Source organism: Oryctolagus cuniculus, chromosome 1, assembly GCF_051225735.1.
Source record: "Oryctolagus cuniculus isolate XC-2025 breed Fujian yellow rabbit chromosome 1, ASM5122573v1, whole genome shotgun sequence".
In the NCBI taxonomy this organism is placed as follows: Eukaryota; Metazoa; Chordata; class Mammalia; order Lagomorpha; family Leporidae; genus Oryctolagus; species Oryctolagus cuniculus.
The window spans coordinates 128375305-128399364 of record NC_142867.1 but is presented as its reverse complement, the minus strand read 5'-3'; the positions used below and the strand labels follow the sequence as shown (position 1 = coordinate 128399364).

Below are 24060 nucleotides of genomic sequence, written 5' to 3'. Positions count from 1 at the left end.
TCAGCCAGGCCCAGCTCTGGCCATTGCAACCACCGAGGCAGTGTACCAGTAGATGGAAGATCTCTGTCTGTGTCTCTCCCTCTCTCTCTGTAACTCTTTCAAATAAAAAAAGAAAGTTCTTTAAGTAAGGATTGTAACTAAAGTTTTGGAAAACCCGAGGATTGATGAAGGGTGAGAATCCAGTGGGAAAAGAGCAAAGTGGACAATAATATTTTCCATTTAAAACACCTTATAACTTATACATTACCTCCATATACAACCTCACTGGGTCTTTGTAATCCTGCAAAGTGGGTTTAATACTTTCCTCTATATGTTAACAGAACAGGATTCAGATATTTTAGATTATTATTATCAACTCAAAACTAGAAAGAATCAGAGGCTAGAGTAGAACTCTAACTTCAGGTCTTCTAATTCCAAAATTTTTTTAAATAAAGATTAAGAAACACACAAATTGGGCAGGCATTTGGTGCAGTGGCTAAGGCATTGCTTGGGTGGGGCTGGTGCTGTAGTATAGCAGGTAAAGACACCACCTACAGTGCCAGCATCCCACAAAGGCACCAGTTCAAGTCCCAGCTGCTTCTCTTCCGATCCAGCTCTCTACTCTGGTCTGGGAAAGCAGAAGATGGCCCAATTCCTTGGGTCCCTGCACCCACAAGGGACACCCAGAAAAAGCTTCTGGCTTCAGATTGGCGCAGCTCCAGCTGGTGCAGCCATCTGGGGAGTGAACCAGCGGAATGAAGTCCTCTCTCTCTCTGCCTCTGCCTCTCTATAACTCTGCCTTTCAAATAAATAAATAAATCTTTAGAAAAAAAAAAAAAAAGACATTGCTCAGGACACCAGCATCAGATATTAGAGTGCTGGATTCAAGTACTCGTTCCATTCTCAATTCCAGCTTTCGCTAATGCACATCCTGGGAGGCAGTAAGTGATGACTCAAGTAGTTGGGCCCCTGCTAGGATGGAGTTTCAGGCTTCTGGAATCGGCCCAACTCAAGCTTGGCTATTACGGGAATTTGGTGAGTGAACCAGCAGATGGGAGTTATTTCTTTCTCTTTCTCTCCCTGTCCTTTTCAAATAAAATAAATAATTAAAAACAAAGGCCGGCGCTGTGGCTCACTTGGCTAATCCTGCAGCGCTGGCACCCCGGTTGGGGCGCCAGGTACTAGTCCCAGTTGCTCCTCTTCCACTCCAGCTCTCTGCTGTAGCCCGGAAGTGCAGTGGAGGATGGCCCAAGTGCCTGGGTTCCTGCACCTGCATGGGAGACCAGGAGGAAGCACCCGGCTCCTGCCTTCGAATCAGCGCAGTGCCGGCCGTAGCAGCCATTAGGGGAGTGAACCAACGGAAGGAAGACCTTTCTCTCTGTCTTCTCTTACTGTCCTTAACTCTCTCTCTCTCTCTCTCTCTCTCTGTCTCTCTCTCACACTCACTGTCTAACTCTGCCTGGCAAAAAAAAAAAAAAAAAAAAAAAAAAAAAAAGCCAGGGCTAGCATTATGGTGTAGCATGTAAAGCTGCCACCTGCAATGGCATCCCCAGCTGCATCCACTTCTGATGCAGCTCCATGCTAATAACCCAAAAAAAGCAGCAGAAGATGGCCCAGGTGTTTGTGCCCTGCCACCCACATGGGAGACTTGGAAGAAGTTCCTGGCTCTTAAGTTTTGGCCTGCCCCATCCCTAGCCATTGCAGCCACCTGAGGCGTGAACCAGTGGGTGGAAGATTCTCTCTCTCTGCGTGTGTGTATGTTCTTTTCTTCCAGTGACTCTTTCAAATAAATCTTTAAAAAGATTTTCCACAAAAACCAAACACATAAACTAGTCCATGGCTTCCCATCCCTTAAGGCTGTAATGTTTGAACAGAAACACTGCAGTGAAGTGCTTACCTCCTTCCCAAGCTCATAACTAGAGAACAAAAACTCCCCTCTGCAACACACTGTGAAGACAATGAATTTGAGTATACCTATTATGTTCTAAACATAATCCTAGGCCAAAGACAAGGTTTCTGTCCTCAGGTCACAAACCACATAAAGAGTCAAGATTTAAAGAGTCAAAATACATAACATTAAAAATATATTGCCATTAAAGATTCAAATTAACAGCTCAACATAATATAAAGATAGGATTCAAGGAAGATTTTGATAGAAATAGTCATAGTGGAACCTGAAGCTCATCGAATACTGAGACCCTCACTAGGAAAGCAAATTCAAAATTATGAACACAAAACTAGGTGCAAAATGAATATTTATTAAAAACAAAAAACAGAAATTACCGGGCTGGCACTGTGGCGTAGCAGGTTAAGCAGCGCCTGCAGTGGCAGCATCCCATATGGGCGCTGGTTCAAGACCCAGCTGCTCCACTTCCAACCCAGCTCTCTGCTATGGCCTGGGAGAGCAGTAGAAGATGCCCCAAGTCCTTGGGCTCCTGCACCCACGTGGGAGACCTGGAAAAAGCTCCTGGTTCCTGGCTTTGGATCAGCACAGCTTTGGCCATTGTGGCCATTTGGAAAATGAACCAGTGGATGGAAGATCTCTCTCTCTGCCTCTCCTCTCTGTGTGTAACTCTGACTTCCAAATAAATAAATAAATCTTAAAAAAAAAAAAAAAGAAAATAGATACTACCAAAAAATATACAAATTTTAAAAGCTGGCAAATACAAATAACCCTAAATCTAGGAACTTTTTTATTAATTCCTAGGTATTCTATAGTCTTTCCCATATATTTTAGGATCTTTGATCACCTCTTCATATACCAATGATTTTATAATAATGATCTAGGAAATTACAGAATAATTAAGACTTTCCTTTAGCAAGGTTAATCAAAATATGTAATAAAATAGTTTAAGAAGATTTCCTTCTACTCCATAATTATTGGTAATATCAAGGGAAAATACAATTTTCATTATTGCAAATCATGCAATTTTAAGAAGTGTTGTTAAATTTTGGAAAACCTCTATCTAAACTTTCTTTTGTGGGGTCAGCATTATAGTATGCTGGGTTAAGCGACTGGCATGCCATTATCAGAGTGCCAGTTCTTATATCAAAGTTTATTTAAGGTTAGTCATTGTACAAGAAAACATGAAATGCCCCATAATCTCAGAATTTACATGTGACAGAAACTTTATTTTTTGTAAAAGATATATTTGTTTGAAAGGCAGAGCAACAGAGAAGGGGAGAGATATAAAAAAGAGGGAGAGAGAGAGATAGAGCCAGAGAGAGAGATGTCTTCCATCAGCTGGTTCACTCCATAAATGGCTACAAAATCCAGGTATGGTCCAGACCAAAGCCAGGAGCCTCTTCCTGGTCTCCCACATGGATGCAGGGTCCCAAATGGCTTGGGCCATCTTACACTGCTTTCCCAGGTGCATTAGCAGGGAGCTGGATCAGAAATGGAGGAACTGGGGCTCAAACCAGCACCCATTTGGGATGCCAAGGTCACAGGCAGTGGCTTTATTGCTATGCCACAACACCCAGCCCCAAAAGTTGACTATTATCCCAGGCACTCTGCTAAGCAGTTCACATAACTTATTTAATATTAACTTTACTATATTCAAGTTATTTTTGTTATTATTAAAATACTTTAACAGGTGCTTTATATAGAGTGTTTGGTGAAACAACCACACAAAGTTAAACATTGTTAATTCTCTATTATAGATAAGCAACTGACTTTGACAAGTCATACAGCAGAGCTGAGATTCAAGTTAGGTCTAGTTCCTCCTAAATAGGAATTCAGAAGAGGAAAAGATCATCTCAGATTAGAAATCTATAGAAAAAAGCTTTACAGAGAAGTCAGCAAAGCTGGATGGTGGAGAATGAGTAGCAGACAAATTTAAAAAAAAGAAGAAGAAGAAGAAAATGCCCTGAATATGGGATGGATGGGCCACAATAAAAGAAAAGTGGCAATGCACTAGGTATTCAGAGACAGGAATGGAGCAGTTCCAGAGCCAAGGACCATGCTACACGTCCTACACCCCCACAGTAGAAAATCAAAGTCTCACCATCTTATGTTCTTTTCTCTTCACTACACAGCCATAACCTCAAAAGGGGGGGAAAAAACCAATATTTTTTTAGAATTCAACTCCATCTCCACACTCCTCTATGGAAAGAGTGGACACAAAGAACAACCTGGTTCTGCATCCAGACAGCCAAATCCAGTGATCTCTCCCCTGACAGAAAAAAGATTTCTATTAGAAACCGAGCCTTTGCAATCAAGCGGGTCACAATTATATGGCAGTACATGTGCAGTAAAGAGAAAAACAAGTCAGGGGGCTTGAAACTGCAGCCTCTCAAGGCCAGCTAATTCTCTTCCTCGGGGTTACACCAGAAAAGCTTTAAAAATACGTGTGCTGGGGCCAGTGCCGTGGCTCACTTGGTTAATCCTCCTCCTGTGGCTCTGACATACTGTATGAGCACCGGTTCTAGTCCCAGCTGCTCCTCTTCCAATCCAGCTCTCTACTATGGCCTGGGAAAGCAGTAGAGAATGGGGTCCTTGGGCCCCTGCACCTGCATGGGAGACCAGGAGGGAGCACCTGGCTCCTGATCGACACAACGCCGACTGTAGCAGCTATTTGGGAAGTGAACCAACGGAAGGAAGACCTTTCTCTCTGTCTCTCTTTCACTGTCTATAACTCTACCTGTCAAATAAAAAAAAAAATCATTATAAAAAAAATGTGTGCTGAAAGCTGCTGCTCACATGTAACAGAAACAATCAAGTTTTACAGATTTTATCTGCCCTGCACTTAAGACCTGTACTTGACAAGAACAGCACAGAAAGTAAAATCTGTGAGTTCATGAGAGAATCAAACACAAAACAAATTCCTCAAAAAAGTTACCTCTGAACTCACTCTCAGGAATAGTTTGTTATAATTCGCAAACAGCATGTGGGATATTAGCCGCAGGGTAATAGCAGGGGAAAATATTTATTCTGGCTTTGATGAGGTCCAAATCCTTCATCAGTTATGAAACAGCCTCTTACCACTACTGCTTAGATTAGAGTCACAGCAAGGCAGAAGAAAAGACAGAAAAAGAGAGATCTAGGTTGAAAATGGACACCAGAGGTAGACAAAAGAGGAATTCCAGCAATAACTTCATCTCAGCATTGTTGTCCATTTTTCCTACAACTTAACTCTGCACACCTTCCAGAGTCATATGACCACGATGAAACACAGTGGAAACTACAGAATTAAGCAATCTCCAAAATTACAAGCAAATATGGCTTTTCAACTCAAAATCTCTACTCTGATCTACCTCCAAAGAATAATCTGGAAATGCATAAAGAATTTGACCAAATGTTTGATTCTAACACTCACCAATCATTAAACAGTCTAACAGAAAAGTCAAGCTTCAACAGAATTAATGGAAATAGCAAAAATAAAATAGTACTGCTGCATACCACTATTGAACTCCACATGGGGCTGGTGTTTATTTCAGAAAATGCTCTAGGTATGTGTCTCCACAGGGACCCTGCACCCTGCAGCAGGTTCCTCAACCTGAGGTAGAAAATGGTCTTCAATGGAGTCATAACTCCCCAAAATTGTTCATACACACACATACACACAAACATACAAATAGAAGTACTTTTTGGTAGACAGGGTCCATGATTTTCATTGTTTCCTATAAAATGCTCAAAACATAGGCTTCTGATATTCCCTCAAGGTCTTAAACAGCATCTGGTAAATAGATACTGAAATACCTAGTGTTACTGTGCTAAGACTCACAGCTAAGGTTTCAATCTCATTCTTTATTACCAGTGAATTTAAAAGCAGGATCAAATATGGTCAAAGCAAAACTTAATTATCTAATGCTAAGAAATCACAATAAATTGAGAATACCAACCCAAATAGGTGTACAGTTTTTTTCCATGGTAAACAAACACAGGAACTCTTAAAACACTAAATCTAGAAGGTGAGGGGGAAAAACCTGAGGCTCTGAAAGATGAAATTTCTCAACTTCTCAGGTGGAGAAGGCTTCAAAATCAGGTTTACCTGGCTTGGGGCCGATGCTGTGGCACAGTGGGTTAAAGCCCCGGTCTACAACATTGGCATCTCAAATGGTCCTGGAAAAGCAGTAGAAGATGGCCCAATTCCTTGGGCCCCTGCACCCACATGGAAGACCCAGAAGAAGCTCCTGGCTCCTGGCTTCAGATAGGTGTAACTCTGGCCATTACAGCCTTCTGGGGAGAGAACCAGTGAATGGGAAGATTCATTCATTCTCTCTCTCTCTCTCTCTCTCTCTCTCTCCATCTGCCTCTCTGTAACTTTGCCTTTTAAATAAATAAATCTTAAAAAAAAAAAAAAAAAAAGCTTACCTGGCTCTTTTAGACATGTTTTATATCTAAACTTTCAGATGGGAGAGATTTTTGTTGACTATGTTTTCAAATTCTTCAAATGCAACTGCAACTAATATGAACTGATTCAATTAATCAGTTAAAAAATTATCTTGTGAACCTCTAAAATCATTTATTTGGACATAAAACATAACATACCTAAGGGGCTTATTGTTATAATGGAAGCAATGTGGATGTTTTGGTGGCAGTATGAGAGAGGTGGGGTTTAAATTACTTTCAAGTGATTTGGATTAAAACCAGTATTATTTCCCCAAGGTTCAAAAAATGAATCACATGCAAAGCTGGGAAATGAATCCAGAATGCCTACCACCCACGATGCTGTGCTCCTTCCTTCCCCCAGGAAAGTATCAGAACGGGCTGCAAACAATGGGGCCTTCCAGAGATGCAGTAGGTGGTTTCGACCTCTAGCACATAAGGTTGAGCCTTTCAGTGAAGCAGCTTCTTTTTTTTTTTTTTTTTTTTTTTTTGACAGGCAGAGTGGACAGTGAGAGAGTGAGAGAGAGAGAAAGGTCTTCCTTTTCCGTTGGTTCACCCTCCAATGGCCGCCGCGGCCGGCGCATCGCGCTGATCCGAAGCCAGGAGCCAGGTTGCTTCTCCTGGTCTCCCATGGGGTGCAGGGCCCAAGCACTTGGGCCATCCTCCACTGCACTCCCTCGCCACAGCAGAGAGCTGGCCTGGAAGACGGGCAACCAGGACAGAATCCGGCGCCCCGACCAGGACTAGAACCCGGTGTGCTGGCGCCACAAGGCAGAGGATTGGCCTATTGAGCCACGGCGCCGGCGCAGCTTTTCACATCTTGTAGAAACTGGAATCTCAGAGTACAGCTGGAAAGCACAGGGTTATCTTTGCACTTTGGCTCTGAATGTCTTCCCCTATCGTTCCTACTAGCAAAGCAAGCAGCTGCAGATTCAGGTGGCTATCTAGTATGGAAGAGCTGTAGAACTCCACATTTTAGTTGCCATTGTCTCTGTTGACAGATGGCTGCTTCTCAGACAAACTGATCCAAGGACAGAGATTATAGCTGTAGGACTGGGTAGATTTACAAAGTGACACAATCCCATCCTTAAAGCAATGATTCTTAGCAAACAGTCACACAATCCCTGCCCCAGACTTATCAGAACCTCCTAGGGATGTACACTCCAAACAAAATAACAAATTATATTTTAGATTGAAACAGAAAAACATTATCTAATAATATGAACACTTACAGAAGGCCATATGACTTGTGTTAATCAAAAGAAGGAATAGGTTAAGCAAAGCTGCACAGAGAAGCAAGAATATGAAATGATGACAAAAAGGTTAGCAATCCTAGAAGACAGGATGACTGAAAATGTTAATCACAGTCCCAGAAGAATTCACAGAAGCTAAGCAGTATTTGAAGGGCTATCTGAGACTTCTCAGGAAACAAATTCACAGATACACAAAGTACAACACATAACAAGTAGAAAAATCAAAAAGAAGTTCATAGAGCAGGCATTTAACCTAGCAGTTAAGACACTCATGTTCCACAATGGAGTACCTGGGCTCAATTCCCAATTCTGGCTCCTGACTCCAGCTGCCTACCAATGCAGACTCAGGGAGGCAACAGTAATGGCCCAAATGATTGGGTTCTTGATACCATGTGGAAGTCCCACACTGAGTTCACAGTTACTGGCTCTCACGCAGCCCACACTGACTATTGCAGGCATTAAGAAATGAACCAGTGAAAAGGAGTGTGCTTGCTCGCTTGCTCTCCATTTCAAATAAATGAATACAATTTTAAATAAATAAAAAGAAAATCACTCTAAATACATTGTAGTAACATTTCAGAGTGGCAAAGACAAAGGATCTTCAAAGCAGCTGGAGAAAACTCAACCTAGAAAAGACTGAAGACAGGACTAATAACAGATTTTGCAAATGTAATAACAGAAATCAGAAAGTATACATAGGCCAGCACTGTGGTGTAGTATGCTAAGCCTCCACCTGCAGTGCCAGCATCCCATATGGATGCTGGTTCATGTTCTGGTTTCTCCTCTTCCAATCCAGCTCTCTGCTTATGGCCTGGGAAAGTAATAGAAGATGGTCCAAGTCCTTGGGCTCCTGCACCCACCTGGGAGACCTGGAAAAAAATTCCTGGTGCCTGGCTTTGGATCGGCCCAGCACTGGCCATTGCAGCCATTTGGGGAGTGAACCAGCAGATGGAAGACCTCTCTCTCTGTCTCTCCCTCTGTCTGTAACTCTGTCTCTCAAATAAATAAATTTTTAAAGGAAAAAAAGTACATATATTTTCTAAGTTTTACATCTAACCAGCTATCAATCTAAAAGTATATATCCAATAAACCTATATTTCAAAAACAAGATTTGTCGCTCCCCCTCTTCGCGGAGGAACGACACAGGACCCTGCGCTGTTCTTTTGTCTGCTCGGCCCTTCCCGGGTTTGCTGCTGGTTCTTCCCGGGTTGGCTACTGACCCTTCCACCTCCGTGGAAGGGCAGTTCCCCCTGCCACTTTCCCCACTTCCGCGGGGCAGCGGCACACCGCCGGCCGGCTCTCTCGGGGGCTGCACAGGTGTTATTCAGATAGATGTTCCTGGTGCATGTTGTCTCTCTCCTCCTTTATAGTCCTCTTCCACCAATCCCAACTCTGCTACCCACACGCCAAGCACGCTGCTCTCCTCCAATCAGGAGCAGCTCCTACAGTTTATTGGTCGAACTGGAGGCAGCCGTGCAGAAGCTGTTCCCTCCTCTCCCAGCGCCACATTGTGGGAGAGCAGATGCATAGAATAAGTCTTAATTCCAGTAACTTAGTCTAGTCCGAGTTGCTCCCAGCTGCTCCCCACAAAGATTAGTATGTGCATACTTGTTGTTACAGAAGTCTTGCCCCCTTATCCATGGTTTCAGTTACTTACAATCAAGTTTCAAAAATATTAAATGGAAATTTCCAGAAGTAAGCACTTCATGGTTTTAAGTTGCATGCTGCTCTGAGTAGTGTGATGAGCTCTCGTGCTGTCCCACTCTGTCATACTTCAGATGTGAATCATCCTTTTGTCCAGCATATCCATGTTGTATATGCTACCTACCCCTGAGTCATTTTCTCCCCATTATCAGATCGACGGTTGGTGTATGCCAGTGCTTGTGATCAAAACATCTTTATTTTACTTAATACTGGCCTCAAAATACAAGAGTAGTGGCACTGGAAACTCAGATTGTCAAAATAGAGCCATAAAGTGTTTCTTTTAAGTGAAACAGTAAAGATTCTTGACTTAACAAGGAAAAAAAAATCATATGCTAAGGTTGCTAAGATTTATGGTAAGAATGAAATCTTTCATCTGTGAAAAAGTTTAGAAGGAAAAAAAATCCTGCTAATTTTCTGTTACACTTCAAATTGCAAGTCACAGCCACAGTGCATTATTAGTGCTTAGTTAAGGTGTAAATGGCTAGACCCAGCATTGTGGCATAGCGGGTTAAGCCACCACCTATAGTGCTGGCATCCCATATGGGCACCGGTTCCAGTCCTGGCCACTCCATTTTTCTTTTAAGATTTATTTATTTATTTAAAAGGCAGAGTTGTGGAGGGGCAGAGCCAGAGCCAGGCCAATCCAAAGCCAGAAGCCAAAGCCAGAAGAAAGGAACCTCCTCAGACTTTCAACGTGGGTGCAGGAGCCCAAGCACTTGGGCCATCCTCCACTGCTTTCCCAAGCACATCAGCAGGAAGATGGACTGGAAGTGGAGCAGCATGATCTCAAGCGGTGCCCACAAGGGATGGCTGGCACCACAGATGGCAGCTTTACTCACTGTGCCACAATGACAGACCCATGTTTCATTTCTGATCCAGCTCCCTGCTAACGCACCTGGGCGGGCAGCAGGTGATGGCCCAAGTGCTTGGGTCCCTGCTACCCATGTGGGAGACCTGGATGAAGCTCCTGGCTGCTGGCTTCACCCTGGCCTGGTCCTGGCCACTGGGGTCATTTGGGGAGTGGACCAGTGGATGGAAGCTCACTCACTCTCTGCTCTCACTCTCTGTAACTCTGCATTTCAAATAAATAAATAAATCTTTTTTAAAAAAATATGTAAAATGCATTAAATTTGTTCATGTGTTTATAGGGGGAAAACACAGTACAAGTATATATAGATTTCAGTCCTGTCTATGGTTTCAGGCATTCACTGGGGTTCTTAAAACACACTCCCCATGGATAAGGGCGGACTACATTAGTTCAACCTCAAGAGAACTTAAGCCACGAAGTTACTCTCAACTATTCTAATAGCTTCTTACTTGACCTTCCTTCTCCAGTCTTCTTGACTATAATATCAAATGAATATTCCTAAGCCATTTTTGTCATTATCATTTCCCTATTTAAAACTGCCAAATCAATCTCTAGACCCCACATAATAAGGCCAAATCTCTTAATCTGGCACGTAAAGTGCTTTATAATCTAGTTACTTGCTGTTCTGTGTGATGGATAATTTGCCTCTCCTGTGACCATTGTCCAGGTAATTGGTCTGCTCAAATCTCAGACTGAGTATCTGCAAAATAAAATCTATAGAATTGATTGCTGAGGCCAATTAAGATAGCCTAAGTACTCTGGACTGCATGTATTCCCCCACAAAATTCAAATAATGAAATCCTAACCCTTAATGTGATGGTATTAGGAGGTGTGGCCTTGGAAGGTAATTAGGTTTAGATAAGGTCATGAGTATGAAGCCCATGTCATGGAATTAGTGTCCTTTTAAGAAGAAACAGAGCTCTCTCACCACCATGCAGGAACCCTCACCAAAAACTAAATATGCTGGTACCTTGATCTTAGACATAACAGCCTCCATAACTGTGGGAAGCAAATGTCTGTTTTTTAGTTTGTGGCATTCTGCTACTGCTCAAGCTCATCAAGACATCAAATAAAGTAACCAGCACAATGTGTGGCCCACAGCTTTTAATAAACAGTGGCCATTGTTATCATAAACTATTGAATTATACAATATACATGTTTCTCAGGCCATGCCTTAGTTCATATCATTTCCCCTACATTTCTGGTTTTCAGCACCCCCATCCCCCCAAATCTGCCATATATAAATCAAAAGTATTCCTTAAAGTCCATTTCTTTCCTGAAATTCTCTCCAGGCCAGCCCAGAGTAAATGCTCTCACTTCTTAATACATAAAATATGTACCAAATGCTGTTCTGTTAACTAAACTGTGTGTTCCTTCTGTTTGAGGGAAATACCATCTTAAATTTACAGGGGCAGCACTGTGGCGAAGTGGGCTGGGCTTCCACCTGCAGTGCTGCCATCCCTTAATCCCATATGGGTGCTGGTTTGGATCCCAGCTGCTCTACTTCCAATCCAGCTCCCTGCTGACGGCCTAAGAAAGCAGTGGAAGATGGCCCAGTGCTTGAGTGTGAGAGATCCCAGTGAGGCTCCTGGCTTCTGGCTTCGGATCTGGCTAGTTCTAGTGGGTTGCGGTGGCCATTTGGGGAGTGAACCAACCAATGGAAAACCTGTTTCTCTCTCTGTAACTTTGCCTCTCAAATAAATAAATAAATCTTTAAAAAAAAAAACTGTTTAAAGAAAAGATACCACATAATCCTTAAAAAAAATTTTGCTCTTTTGGCCATGGAAGGTTTTACTGACAAGAAAAATGGGTACTACTAAATAAGTACGGATTCAATGATCAAATATCATAACATCTTTTTTTTAAAAGTTGATTTATTTATTTGAGAGGTACAGACAGAAAGAAACAGAGAGAAAGGTCTTCCATCCACTGGTTCACTCCCCAAATGGCAGGGGCCAGGCCCATCTGAAGCCAGGAGCCAGGAGCTTCTTCTGGGTCTCCCATGTGGGTGTAGGGGCCCAAGGACTCAGGCCATCTTCCACTGCTTTCCCAGGCCATGGCAGAGAGCTGGATTGGAAGAGGAGCAGCCAGGACAGGAACCATCGCCCATATGGGATGCTGGCACTACAGGTGGAGGTTCAGTCTACTACACCACAGCACCGGGCCCTCAGCATCTTAATAGAGACACTTTAGAGGAAAAAAATAGTACCCCCCCCCAAAAAAAAATGCAGATGTCTTTGGATTTGCTTCATTCTCTGTAAGCCTCTAGACAGCTGCACTTCTTTCTAAAGACATTAAATATTTCCCTTAGAGAACGATACCCAGCAAGGAAGTTCATGTGGGACAGGAAGAAGTGATAGGGACACTTGCTTCAGGAAACATCTTTCAGAGACTACAAGGGAAGTACATTTGGCCTTGTATTCTTATCACCCAAGAGGAAGAAAACAGATCCTCCAGGACTTGCTTGGCTGTCACAGAGCAGGTGCTTAATAAACAGCAGCCAACTCTGAAAGCCAAACCAAAGCAATTACTCAGATTTTGGTTTTTTATCCAAAAAGAAGAGTGGCAGCAGAAACTCTCAGTGGCTCTCCTTCAATTTCCAGTTAACCATTTGCTGAGGAAGCCACAAGGAACTTCTCCACCCAAAAGCAAGTGACAACCAACCTCTCAAATGAGTCACAAAGAACACCTGATCACACAACTGCCCTTCAAGTCAGCCTCTCCTTCATCCAACGTGGCAGGCATTACTTAAGAAGCTAGAGAAAGGCACCATCCACATGATAGCGATTAAACTAAACAAATGAAGTTTTCCCATTACTAGTGCCAAATTTAAAATTCCACTCTTGTATCTACTGGAAACCAAACAAAATGCAAATTTTTTTCATTACACAAAAAACACTCTGATTTAAAACCACCTGGAAAACAGGCAAAAGAACAAAAGAATCTGCCAGAAAAAAAAAAAAAAGAAGTAGGAAATAATAAGCCAAAAGATCCACCACTCAGAAATAACACCTATAAACATCTTGGTTCATTTTCTTTCAGGTATTTTTCACTAGAGTATACCATGTTTTGCATAACTCTATTCATACAGTATATACTCTTAATACCTGCTTATGTCACTTCAATTAAGCATCTCTCCATGTTTTTCTTTTTGTTAACTTTGAAACAATATAACATAGATGGTGGAAGGATTTATTTATTTTATTTGAAAAGCAGAGATAGAGATTTCCCATCCTTTGGTTCACTCCCAAAATGCCTCCAACTGGCAAGACTGAGCCAGGTTAAGGCCAGGAGCCAGACTCAATCTGGGTCTCCCATGTGGGTGGCTGGGACCCAATCACTTCAACTATCACCTGTTGCTTCCAGGGTGTGCCTAAGAAGGAAGCCTGGATTGGGAGCAAAAACAGGATTCAATGCCAGGCATTCCAAAGTGAGATATAGGCCTCCCAAGTGGCATCTTAAGCCCTATACCAAACAACCACCCTGAAAGATTCTGAAATTTAAGCAGGTCAAGAAATACCATTCTCTTTCACAGAAACTACAATAGTAAAAATTAAGACTTTCCAAAGTTCTTAAGGCCACTGGGACTAAAATCCATCAACAATTCCTATATAATTTACGGGTATTTAAGAAATGATAATTGGCTTTTCACTAACAGAGAGACAAACTGTATATTTACTAGAGTCACCTCTAGAAAGAGGTAAATTCAGCTTCAGTCCCAAAAAAATTTTTATTATAGCTGAGAAGATATAACGTATTCATACCCAACAACTAAAAGCCAATGTAATTCAGCAAGTAACCACCCTGGCTCTTCAAAAGTTAAGGACACTTTATTCATTTTGCACCCTTAACATGAAGAACTGTGCCTGGGACATCAGATACTCAGTAAGTCTATTGCACTGAAGTGAACTACAGACTAAAATCTTTGCTTAGGGGCTGGCGCTCTGGCATAGCAGGTACAGCTGCCACTTGCAGTGCCAGCATGCAGGAGCTGGTTCAAGTCCCGGCCGCTCCACTTCCGATCCAGCTCTCTGCTATGGCCTGGGAAAGCAGTGGAGGATGGCCCAAGTCTTGCACCCATGTGGGAGACCTGAAAGAAACTACTGGTTCTTGGCTTTGGATTGGCAAAGCTCTGGCTGCTGTGACCATCTGGGGAGTGAACCAGCAGATGGAAGACTTCTCTCTCTCTCTCTCTCTCTCTGCCTCTGCCTCTAATTGCCTTTCAAATAAATCAATAAATTTTTTTAAAAAAAAACCTGCTTAACCAAAAGCAATTTATAGATTCAATGCAATCCCAATCAAGACACCAAAGACATTCTTCTCAGATCTAGAAAAAATGATGCTGAAATTCATATGGAGGCACAAGAGACCTCGAATAGCTAAAGCAATCTTGTACAACAAAAACAAAGCCAGAGGCATCACAATACCAGATTTCAGGACATACTACAGGGCAGTTGTAATCAAAACAGCATGGTACTGGTACAGAAACAGATGGATAGACCAATGGAACAGAATAGAAACACCAAAAATCAACCCAAACATCTACAGCCAACTTATATTTGATCAAGGATCTAAAACCAATTCCTGGAGCAAGGACAGTCTATTCAATAAATGGTGCTGGGAAAACTGGATTTCCACGTGCAGAAGCATGAAGCAAGACCCCTACCTTACACCTTACACAAAAATCCACTCAACATGGATTAAAGACCTAAATATATGACCTGACACCATCAAGTTATTAGAGAATATTGGAGAAACACTTCAAGATATTGGCATAGGCAAAGAGTTTCTGGAAAAGACCCGGGAGGCACAGGCAGTCAAAGCCAAAATCAACTATTGGGATTGCATCAAATTGAGAAGTTTCTGTACTGCAAAAGAAACAGTCAGGAGAGTAAAGAGGCAACTGACAGAATGGGAAAAAATATTTGCAAACTATGCAACAGATAAAGGGTTAATAACCAGAATCTACAAAGAGATCAAGAAATTCCACAAAAACAAAACCAACAACCCACTTAAGAGATGGGCCAAGGACCTCAATAGACATTTTTCAAAAGAGGAAAGCCAAATGGCCAACAGGCACATGAAAAAATGTTCAAGATCACTAGCAATCAGGGAAATGCAAATCAAAACCACAATGAGGTTTCACCTCACCCCGGTTAGAATGGCTCACATACAGAAATCTACCAACAACAGATGCTGGCAAGGATGTGGGGAAAAAGGGACACTAACCCACTGTTGGTGGGAATGCAAACTGGTCAAGCCACTATGGAAGTCAGTCTGGAGATTCCTCAGAAACCTGAAGATAACCCTACCATTCAACCCAGCCACCCCACTCCTTGGAATTTACCCAAAGGAATTTAAATTGGCAAACAAAAAAGCTATCTGCATCCTAATGTTTATTGCAGCTCAATTCACAATAGCTAAGACCTGGAACCAACCTAAATGCCCATCAACGGTAGACTGGATAAAGAAATTATGGGATATGTACTCTTTAGAATACTATACCGCAGTAAAAAAACAATGAAATCCAGTCATCTGCAACAAAATGGAGGAATCTGGAACACATCATGCTGAGTGAAATAAGCCAGTCCCAAAGGGACAAATATCATATGTTCTCCCTGATCGGTGACAACTGACTGAACACCAAGAAGGAAACCTGTTGAAGTGAAATGGACACTATGAGAAACGGTGACTTGATCAGCATAGCCCTGTTAATAAACAACTTAATACGTTATCCCTCTTAGTATTTTTTTTGTCTGTTCTACTTAATACTACTGGTTTAATTCTGTAATTAATACACAGTTATTCTTAAGTGTTGAAATTTAACTGAAATGTGATCCCTGTTAAATATAAGAGTGGGAATAAGAGTGGGAAGAGATGTACAATTTGGGACATGCTCAAGCTGACTTGCCCCAAGTGGTAGAGTTAGAAACATACCAGGGGATTCCAATTCAATCCCATCAAGGTGGCATGTGCCAATGCCATCTCACTAGTCCAAGTGATCAATTTCTGTTCACAACTGATCATAATGAAAGAACTAAGAGTCAAAGGAATCACATAAACAAGTCTAGTGCCTGCTAATACTAACCGATAGAATAAATAAATAGAGCGATCCAACATGGGAAGCGAGATATACAGCAGACTCATAGAATGGCGGATGTCCTAAACAGCACTCTGGCCTCAGAATCAGCCCTTAAGGCATTCAGATCCGGCTGAAAAGCCCATGAGAGTATTTTAGGCATGGAAAGCCAAGACACTCTGGGGGAAAAAAAAAAAAAAAACCTAAATGAAAGATCTCTGTGAGTGAGACCCCAGTGGAAAGAACAGGTCTTCAAAGAAGGAGGTACCTTTCTCTGAAGGGAGGAGAGAACTTCCACTTTGACTATGACCTTGTCTAAATAAGATAAGAGTCGGGGAACTCAAAAGGCTTCCATAGCCTTGGAAACTCATGACTGGAGCATAGGGAGATTACTGATGCCATAAACAGGAGTGTCAATTTGTAAAGTCAACAACAGGAGTCACTGTGCACTTACTCCTCATGTAGGATCTCTGTCCTTAATGTGCTGTACATTGAGATTTAATGCTATAACGAGTACTCAAACAGTATTTTTCACTTTGTGTGTCTATGTGGGTGCAAACTGTTGAAATCTTTACTTAATGTATACTAAACTGATCTTCTGTATATATAGAAAATTGAAAATAAATCTTGATATGAATGGAAGGAGAGAGATACCAGGAAAGGGGAGGGTTGTGGGTGAGAGGGAAGTCATTGGGGGGGGGGGGGGAGCCAATGTAATCCATAAGCTGTACTTTGGAAATCTATATTCATTACATAAAAGTCAAAAAAAAAAAAAAAACCTGCTTAAAAAATGGGGGGTGGGGGGGCTATGCTTAGAGATACAAAGAATCATCAAAAACTGAAGCTGTCAGACACAGGAAACAGTATAAATTCGATTTTGGCAATAATTCGCAAGAAGGCTGAGCCATAGAAGCCTATGGACACTCTGTAAATTAAAGAAAAAATGTTTATATAGTCCAAATTTCATTAATTGATGTTTCTTCACCAACAGCAGTAGTAAATACAACACTTAATAGATACTATTTTAAAACAAAGAAAACACACTATCATGAAATACTACAGCATGCCCTGAACATCAGAAAATTCTCAGTAAGCTTTCTGTATACCATGACAAGTGGCAAAGAGAGAGTAAATTAAGGCTTTAGTTCTCCATGCACAATATCATAGTGGATACTGTCCTTGCTAAACTGGGTGTAAAAGAATGTGCTTACCAGAATCTTTATACACCAGTGAAGCTATTTACATATACTGCTAGAACTCAGAGGGTACATACAAAAATTTAAAATTTGCATTCAACCCTATTGCAATATTTTTATACTACCTGATTACAAACATATCTTAAAAGAGAATCCAACTCATGACTAGGGTATTGTTCAGCGACTCCACTTATCCTAACTTCATTCACATAGATTTTCCTTTCTCCTACCCCACTTGCGCTTTAAAAAAATTCAAGGAACTTACAGAGCAGGAATTTGCTAATATCACATCTCTAACAGCTGCTAGTTGAATGTACAAATCCATAGCTTCTTGTGTTACAGTTTGTGGCCATCTCAGAAAGTCTGGTTTCTTTCAAAGCAATTGATTTAAGCCTACTCTATGGGGCTGCCTTAAGAACAAATTCCACAGAGTTCAGGGATTTTGTAGATAATTCTGTCTGGATGTAATACTCCAATTACTTATGATTAAGTATCTTCAGTAACTATCCATTCAGTGTCCCTAGCCTGAAGCACTCCAGAACAGATGCCCATCAACAAGTCATATGGGACTGAGCAGCTGATGTGAAGCATTTTGTGTTTTCAAGACAGGTGTTCTTTGTTTTTTTTTTTTTTTTTTTTTAAACACACAGGCAAATCTAACAGTGGTTATAATTTTCAGATAATTAAAGAGAATAAAAACAACATAAAAGAGTAGACCATTCTAAAATACATTTAAGGAATCCAAACAGATGCAAATGGAAGAATTCAAATTTTCTTTTAAAAATTTCCTGGTAATCTTGATTTTCAGATTTTGTCTCCTTCTAGCATACAAACTATCTTATCCCAAGAATGCAAACTGTTACTATTTTAACTCTAAATGAAGCACTTCTCTCCAGGACATCAAAAGATCTGGAAGCCTAACAGTAATTACTACCTAATCATTCAAAAAAGACATGTGGCATAACATTTGTAAAGCTGGATTGCACCTGTCACCAATTTAACAAAAGACTATTTTATATACAAACCACACAGCTTATAGCACTGGATAATTTGGTTAAATTGATCCCTAATAAGAACTCCACTGTAAAATGGAATAATTCAGGTAACCAAATTGGATTAACACAAATAAGTGAAGATTCCACATAAAGACACATAGGACATCATTCTGGGAACATCAGTGAATTTCTCCGTACTCTGTTTCTTCATCCACAATGTGATAAAAATAAAAGTAAAACTTCTCAGAGTTGGTATCAAGATTATATGAACTCGTACATACTACATTCTTACAACAAAGCCTGACAAAGGGCAACTACTAAAGAAGTGTTTGCTGTTAATCAGGAAACAAAGTGGTTTAAATGAAATTACTGAATAGAAATAGTAATTGAAAAGGATAATTATAAAAATTAAAAAGACATGATATCATGATGGGATATTAAAGTTTAAGCATGGGCTTCTCTAAGCAAATAACATAAAGAGACCCTTATTAAAGAAAACTTACTACATCTCTTCAAATCAGACCAATATTCCCTGCCATCTTGATTCTTTGTCACTAGTCTTAGCTTGAAAATGTTGATTCTTCTTCCTAGCTCTGCAGTTAAACAAGCTTGACAGGTAAAGCAAAATCAGAAGTTAAGGGTCTAGGAGGCCCTTAACATTTTCTAGTTTTATTACCAAACCACCAAGTTGGAACTTAACTCCTGAACTAAACTGCCAAATGTTTCTGCCATAAAAACTGCAAACTTTCATGTGAACAGACTTTTTCAACAATAGAGAGCTGTTCCAGTCTGTGAATAGGACAATGTCAGTGTGACCGACACAGTGGGAGCTGGACATTCCTGACACCCTTGTCCCTGGACAGCCTCCTGTCGCTTCTGTCTCCAGCTACATTTGGCTTTGGAGAGGACTGTCAGGAGAAGTCTATGGCCATCCTCAGTGAGGTGAAACTTACCCTGTGCCACAGAGCCCTGTTTCTAACACTTCTGTTTGTAAGCCTCCCTTTTGACTACCACCTCCCTAAGCATACCACTTGAACGAACATGAAATACAAGAACGCTTTGTTTTCCTAAATCTGCCCACCCCCACTTCCAAACAGTCCCTTCATGTTTTAAACGGTACATTCTGGAAAACATCATGGGATGACAGTGACAACTGCAGAATAAAATGACTTCAGAACTTAAGAAGGTCCTAGTAAAATCAGGTATAATTGACAATTTTAACTCCTTATGGAATTAACAAGTGAATGGTCTTGTGATTAAGTGTAAAGCTGGGAGCTGGTGACCACTGTGCAGGAGTCTCATGCAGGGCATCTAGCTGATGCTTTGGGGTTGGACTGCTGGCTCCCTGCTTGCCCACATCCTAAGGCACACACTGCCTTGGCCTTATCGCAGCTTCTTTTGCAGACAGCCAGCAGAGTGACCTGGCCAGGTGAGGTCTAACCTCATCACCTGTGGACCACGTGGACCACGGTGATGAAACAGAGAAGATTGGCATCTGGACACTCTTACCACAGCTACACCAGACGGTTGCTTCTCCTGCTGATTCCCCAGGCCAGCTCCCTTCCTTGCAAGCCTCCTTAAAAATTCCAAAACACCTTCATTCAGCAGGAAGCCTGCTATTGTCCTCATCTAATCAACTTCTTATTTCCTTTACCATCAAACCGTGTCCTCTTCGTGGGAACAAACTTTTCAGTTACAAGGCTTTGGCCACCTGAGGAAGGTTACAAGGGAAGGGGAGGAAGTGCGGAGTACTGCTTTGGGCGAACACTGAGTTTGAGTCTTCTCCGTGACTTAGTCGGAATGCAGCCTTGGAAAAGATTTGACTCCGAAAATGGGCTAATGAAACACCCCGCCAAGTTGTTGTGCGGACTGAGACCCCAGCGCCACGCGCCCAGCACAGTCCACGCCGCCGTTCAGTAAACGCGTGTTGCTCGGCTCCGGCTGGCTGCCCAGGGAAATCAGATCTAACGAGAACTCTGAACAACGCGGGCGAAAATGAACCAAACTCTCGGGTTAGCCCCGCGTCCCGGTGGAAACGGACCTGATGCTCTTCCAGGGTGAGGGTCTGCGCGGTCTTGCGGCCAGGTGGGGACAGGGCAGGGTCTGAACTGGGCCCCCGGCTGCTGGATCTCCGGAAGCGAGCTCCTGGCCCCCTTCCTTTGTGCACGGCGGACCCCGGAGGCCTCGGACTTCTCAGGCACGAGCTGCGCTTCGCCCCTCCGCCCGCTCGCCCCGCTCGGCGCAGCTCCGCAGGGCTCTGCAGCAAGTTCCCGAGCCCCCGCCCGATCTGGCCCGCAGAGGCAGGACCCCCGCCCTGGGTGAGCCCACTTGCTCGAATCAGCCACGAGCTGGGACGAGCCCCCGGCCGGGTCCGGCTGCCCCGGCTCCTCACAGACCCTCCCTCAGGAAAGCGCCGCCGTGAGGCCCGGGACCCCGGAGTCCTCGCAGCCGGGACCGCTATTCCTGCCCCGACCGGCTCCGCCCGCTTCGGCTCGCTCCGTCCCCATCGCCCCTGCACCCCAAGTGTCCCACGGCGGAAGCGCGCGAACTCACCCCTGAAAAGCAGAAGCAGGAAGAAGTCGGGCAGCCGGGCGCAGAGCCGGAGAGGGGGCCGCCGCCTCAGCGCCATGACGAGCCTTCTGAGGGGCCGCGGTGGCGCCGCGCGTTCGGCTCGCCCGGCCGTCCCCGCGCGCATGCGCTCGGACGGCCGGGACCCTGGGACCCGCCCTCAGTTACCATAGCGACCACCCAGCCGGCCCGAGCCGGTACCATGGTAACAGAGGAAGCTGAAGTCTGTTGCTATGGATGCAGCGATGCTCTGGACTGGACCCAAGGGTCTCTTTCAATGAATTTGGGGGGGAGGGCAAAGAAGCTTGCTGAAGAGAGGGACGCATACATTTCTGTAGCTATACAATGAGTCCATCACGACAGGTTTGAGAAGGAACACTCATTAAAACCGGGAAAATGAAGTGTCTCTTATTTTATGAATGAGGATGCAGTCTAATTATCTTGAAAGCACGTTTGCCCTCATGTCTTTTGGGTCCCCAATTACAAATGCAATGGAAAGGAAAGCGCTGAAATCTGCTTAAAACATAAGCAAGATGCACACTATACAGTACACAAAAGCAAAGTCTTGTCAAAATAAAAATACTGTGATTTGTTTCTGGGGTAGATCAAAAGCATAATAGTATACCCACATAGTTTATTAGAGGGAAGGTAAGCTAATTCTTTACTCTGATTTCTGAATGCCAGAGGATTGTAGGGCTGGGGAAGAAAAATGGAACAGAATCTTATAGGTGAAGAGAAGGTTAAAGTGAATCAAATATTGGGCTAAAGGGGGCAGCAGGCTTTGAAGTGTTACTTAATACTGTGGGAAATCTTGAAACAGATTATATTTTATCTAGTATGGGAAGTCCATGCCCAATGTTCCCAGAAACAACAGAGTAACAATTCTGAGTACATGTATTAGTAAAACATACCACAGCTTCCAAAAACTAATATTTTTGATGTTTGAATTAAGGACTTCGATTTTTCTGTTACTGTTTTTAATATTTTTAGCTTTTGCAAAATAGAACTATATATATATGTAATATATACTAAATTTATACAATGACCCTTCAAAAAGTTCATGGACATGAGTATTATGAAGACACTACATGGATTTCAAAAAATATTTGCACCAAAATACACTTAGCTCTTTATTCCACTATTTTATTAACTTTTCAAATTACCCTTGTATACAAATGCCAAGAGACATGAAATCAGCTGATGTTGTCACCAAGAACATGCTTTGACTACTGTCACTTTTGTCACTCCCCGTCTTCGTGGAGGAACGACACTAAACCCTGCCTAGGCTTCATATCCGAGTCACAGCACCATTATGTCGCTCCCTCTCTTCATGGAGGAACAACACAGGACCCTGCGCTGTTCTTTTGTCTGCTCGGCCCTCCCCGGGTTTGCTGCTGGTTCTTCCCGGGTTGGCTACCGTCCCTTCCACCTCCGTGGAGGGGCGGGCCCCCCTGCCACTTTCCCCACTTCCGCAGGGGAGCGGCACACCGCCGGCCGGCTCTCTCGGGGGCTGCTCAGGTGTTCCTTCAGATAGATGTTCCTGGTGCATGTTGTCTCCCTCCTCCTTTATAGTCCTCTTTCACCAATCCCAACTCTGCTACCCACACGCCGAGTACGCTGCTCTCCTCCAATCAGGAGCAGGTCCTGCTGTTTATTGGTTGAACTGGAGGCAGCTGGGTAGAAGCTGTTTCCTCCTCTCCCAGCGCCATATTGTGGGAGAGCAGATGAATAGAATAAGTCTTAATTCGAGTAACAGTCTAGTCCGAGTTGCTCCCCACAGATCCCCCTTTCTTTTTATTTTTTGGCGTTGATACACGCCTGTCTTCGGTGCCCCGCGGCACACACTCTGCTCTGCTTGCTAGAGTTGCCCACAGGTGCTTCAAGCCCTACCAATCAGGCAAACCGAATCCGGGTCCTCTCTTCGCCGTGTTGTGAGGAGATTTTTAGGCACTGATGCGTGCCTGTGTTCGGTGCCCTGCAGCGCATGCTCTGCTCTGCTAGAACCGCCTGCAGGTGCTTAAAGCCCTATCAATCAGGCAAACCGAATCCAAGCCCTCTCATTGCCATCTTGTGGGGAGACTTATTGGTGTTGATAACGTGCCTGTCTTCGGTGACCTGCAGCCGCCCACAGGTGCTTATCATCTTACTAATCAGGCAGACCGAATCCAAGCTCTCTCATTGCCGTGTTGTGGGGAGGCCTTATTTTTCTCTATTTCTCTATCTCCGGGCATTCCTATTTCTCCTATTTTACTTCTATCTGCCAGCATTCCTATTTCTCTCATTTTACTTCTAAACTTCTGTTTCTCTTATCCCCGCGGCTTCCCGGCGCCCGCCCCGAGGCTGCTTCTCGGCGCCTCACCCCACGGCTGCTTCCCGGCTCCGCACACTCCGCGGTCTCCGCACCCTTTGCGCCCGCACCACGGCCTTCGCACCAACCCCACGTTCTCTCTACTCGCGCCTCATGCGCTCTCCCCGTTCGTGCCCCGCACACTCTCTCTGTGCGCGGCAGCTTCCGTGAGTCACACAGCCTAGCTCACGTTTCCGCCACCGGTTGGTTTAGTTTTCAGTCTAAGTTCCCCAGGCTAACCTGACGAAATGCAACCTATAGCTTACGTCTCCGCTCCCGGTTTGGCTTCCCGTCTTTTGCTCCCTGGGCTAATCTGACGGATTCCAACCTGGCTTACGCATCTCTGCCTCTGGTTTTAGATTTTCGCCTTTTGCTCCCCGGGCTGACTTGACGAATCCCAACATAGCTTACGTCTCCACCTCAGCCTGCCCCTGCAGCTTCATTTTCCCTAACATTTTTCTCTACCCGGTATGTTTCCTTAAGTTTTCTTCCAACAATATTCCCCTCTCATTTCTCCTGGCTTCTCCCCACAGTCCGTATCCAAGTTTGTTTCTTCTAGGTTTCACTTTCGCTTTCGACCTTAGAGATTTCTCCCAGCTTCCCCCCGTAGTCCATATCCAAGTCTATGCCTAGGCTTTCGATAGCTTCTTCCGGCACCTTTTCCGTCCGGCTTTTCCCTAGGCTCTTTGCTAGTCTCTCTCTCCGGTATTTTCCCACTTCTTCCCATTTCTTCCCTCCTA

The 24060-nt window shown here is 43.4% G+C and overlaps 1 protein-coding gene across 2 annotated transcripts in view; it reads right to left on the bottom strand.

Annotated features, from left to right (window-relative positions):
* Positions 1-21150, bottom strand: part of JAM3 (junctional adhesion molecule 3) — an 85814-nt gene extending 64664 nt beyond the window's left edge. Inside the window, exon 1 of one of the 2 annotated variants that reach the window (XM_008248362.5) lies at positions 20959-21150. In XM_008248362.5, coding sequence (XP_008246584.1) covers positions 20959-21100 — 142 coding nt within the window. In that variant the 5' untranslated portion in view covers positions 21101-21150. The remainder of the gene's footprint in view (positions 1-20958) is intronic. The other variant, XM_008248363.5, reaches the window with a different exon arrangement.
* Between the last annotated feature and the right edge of the window lie 2910 nt (positions 21151-24060).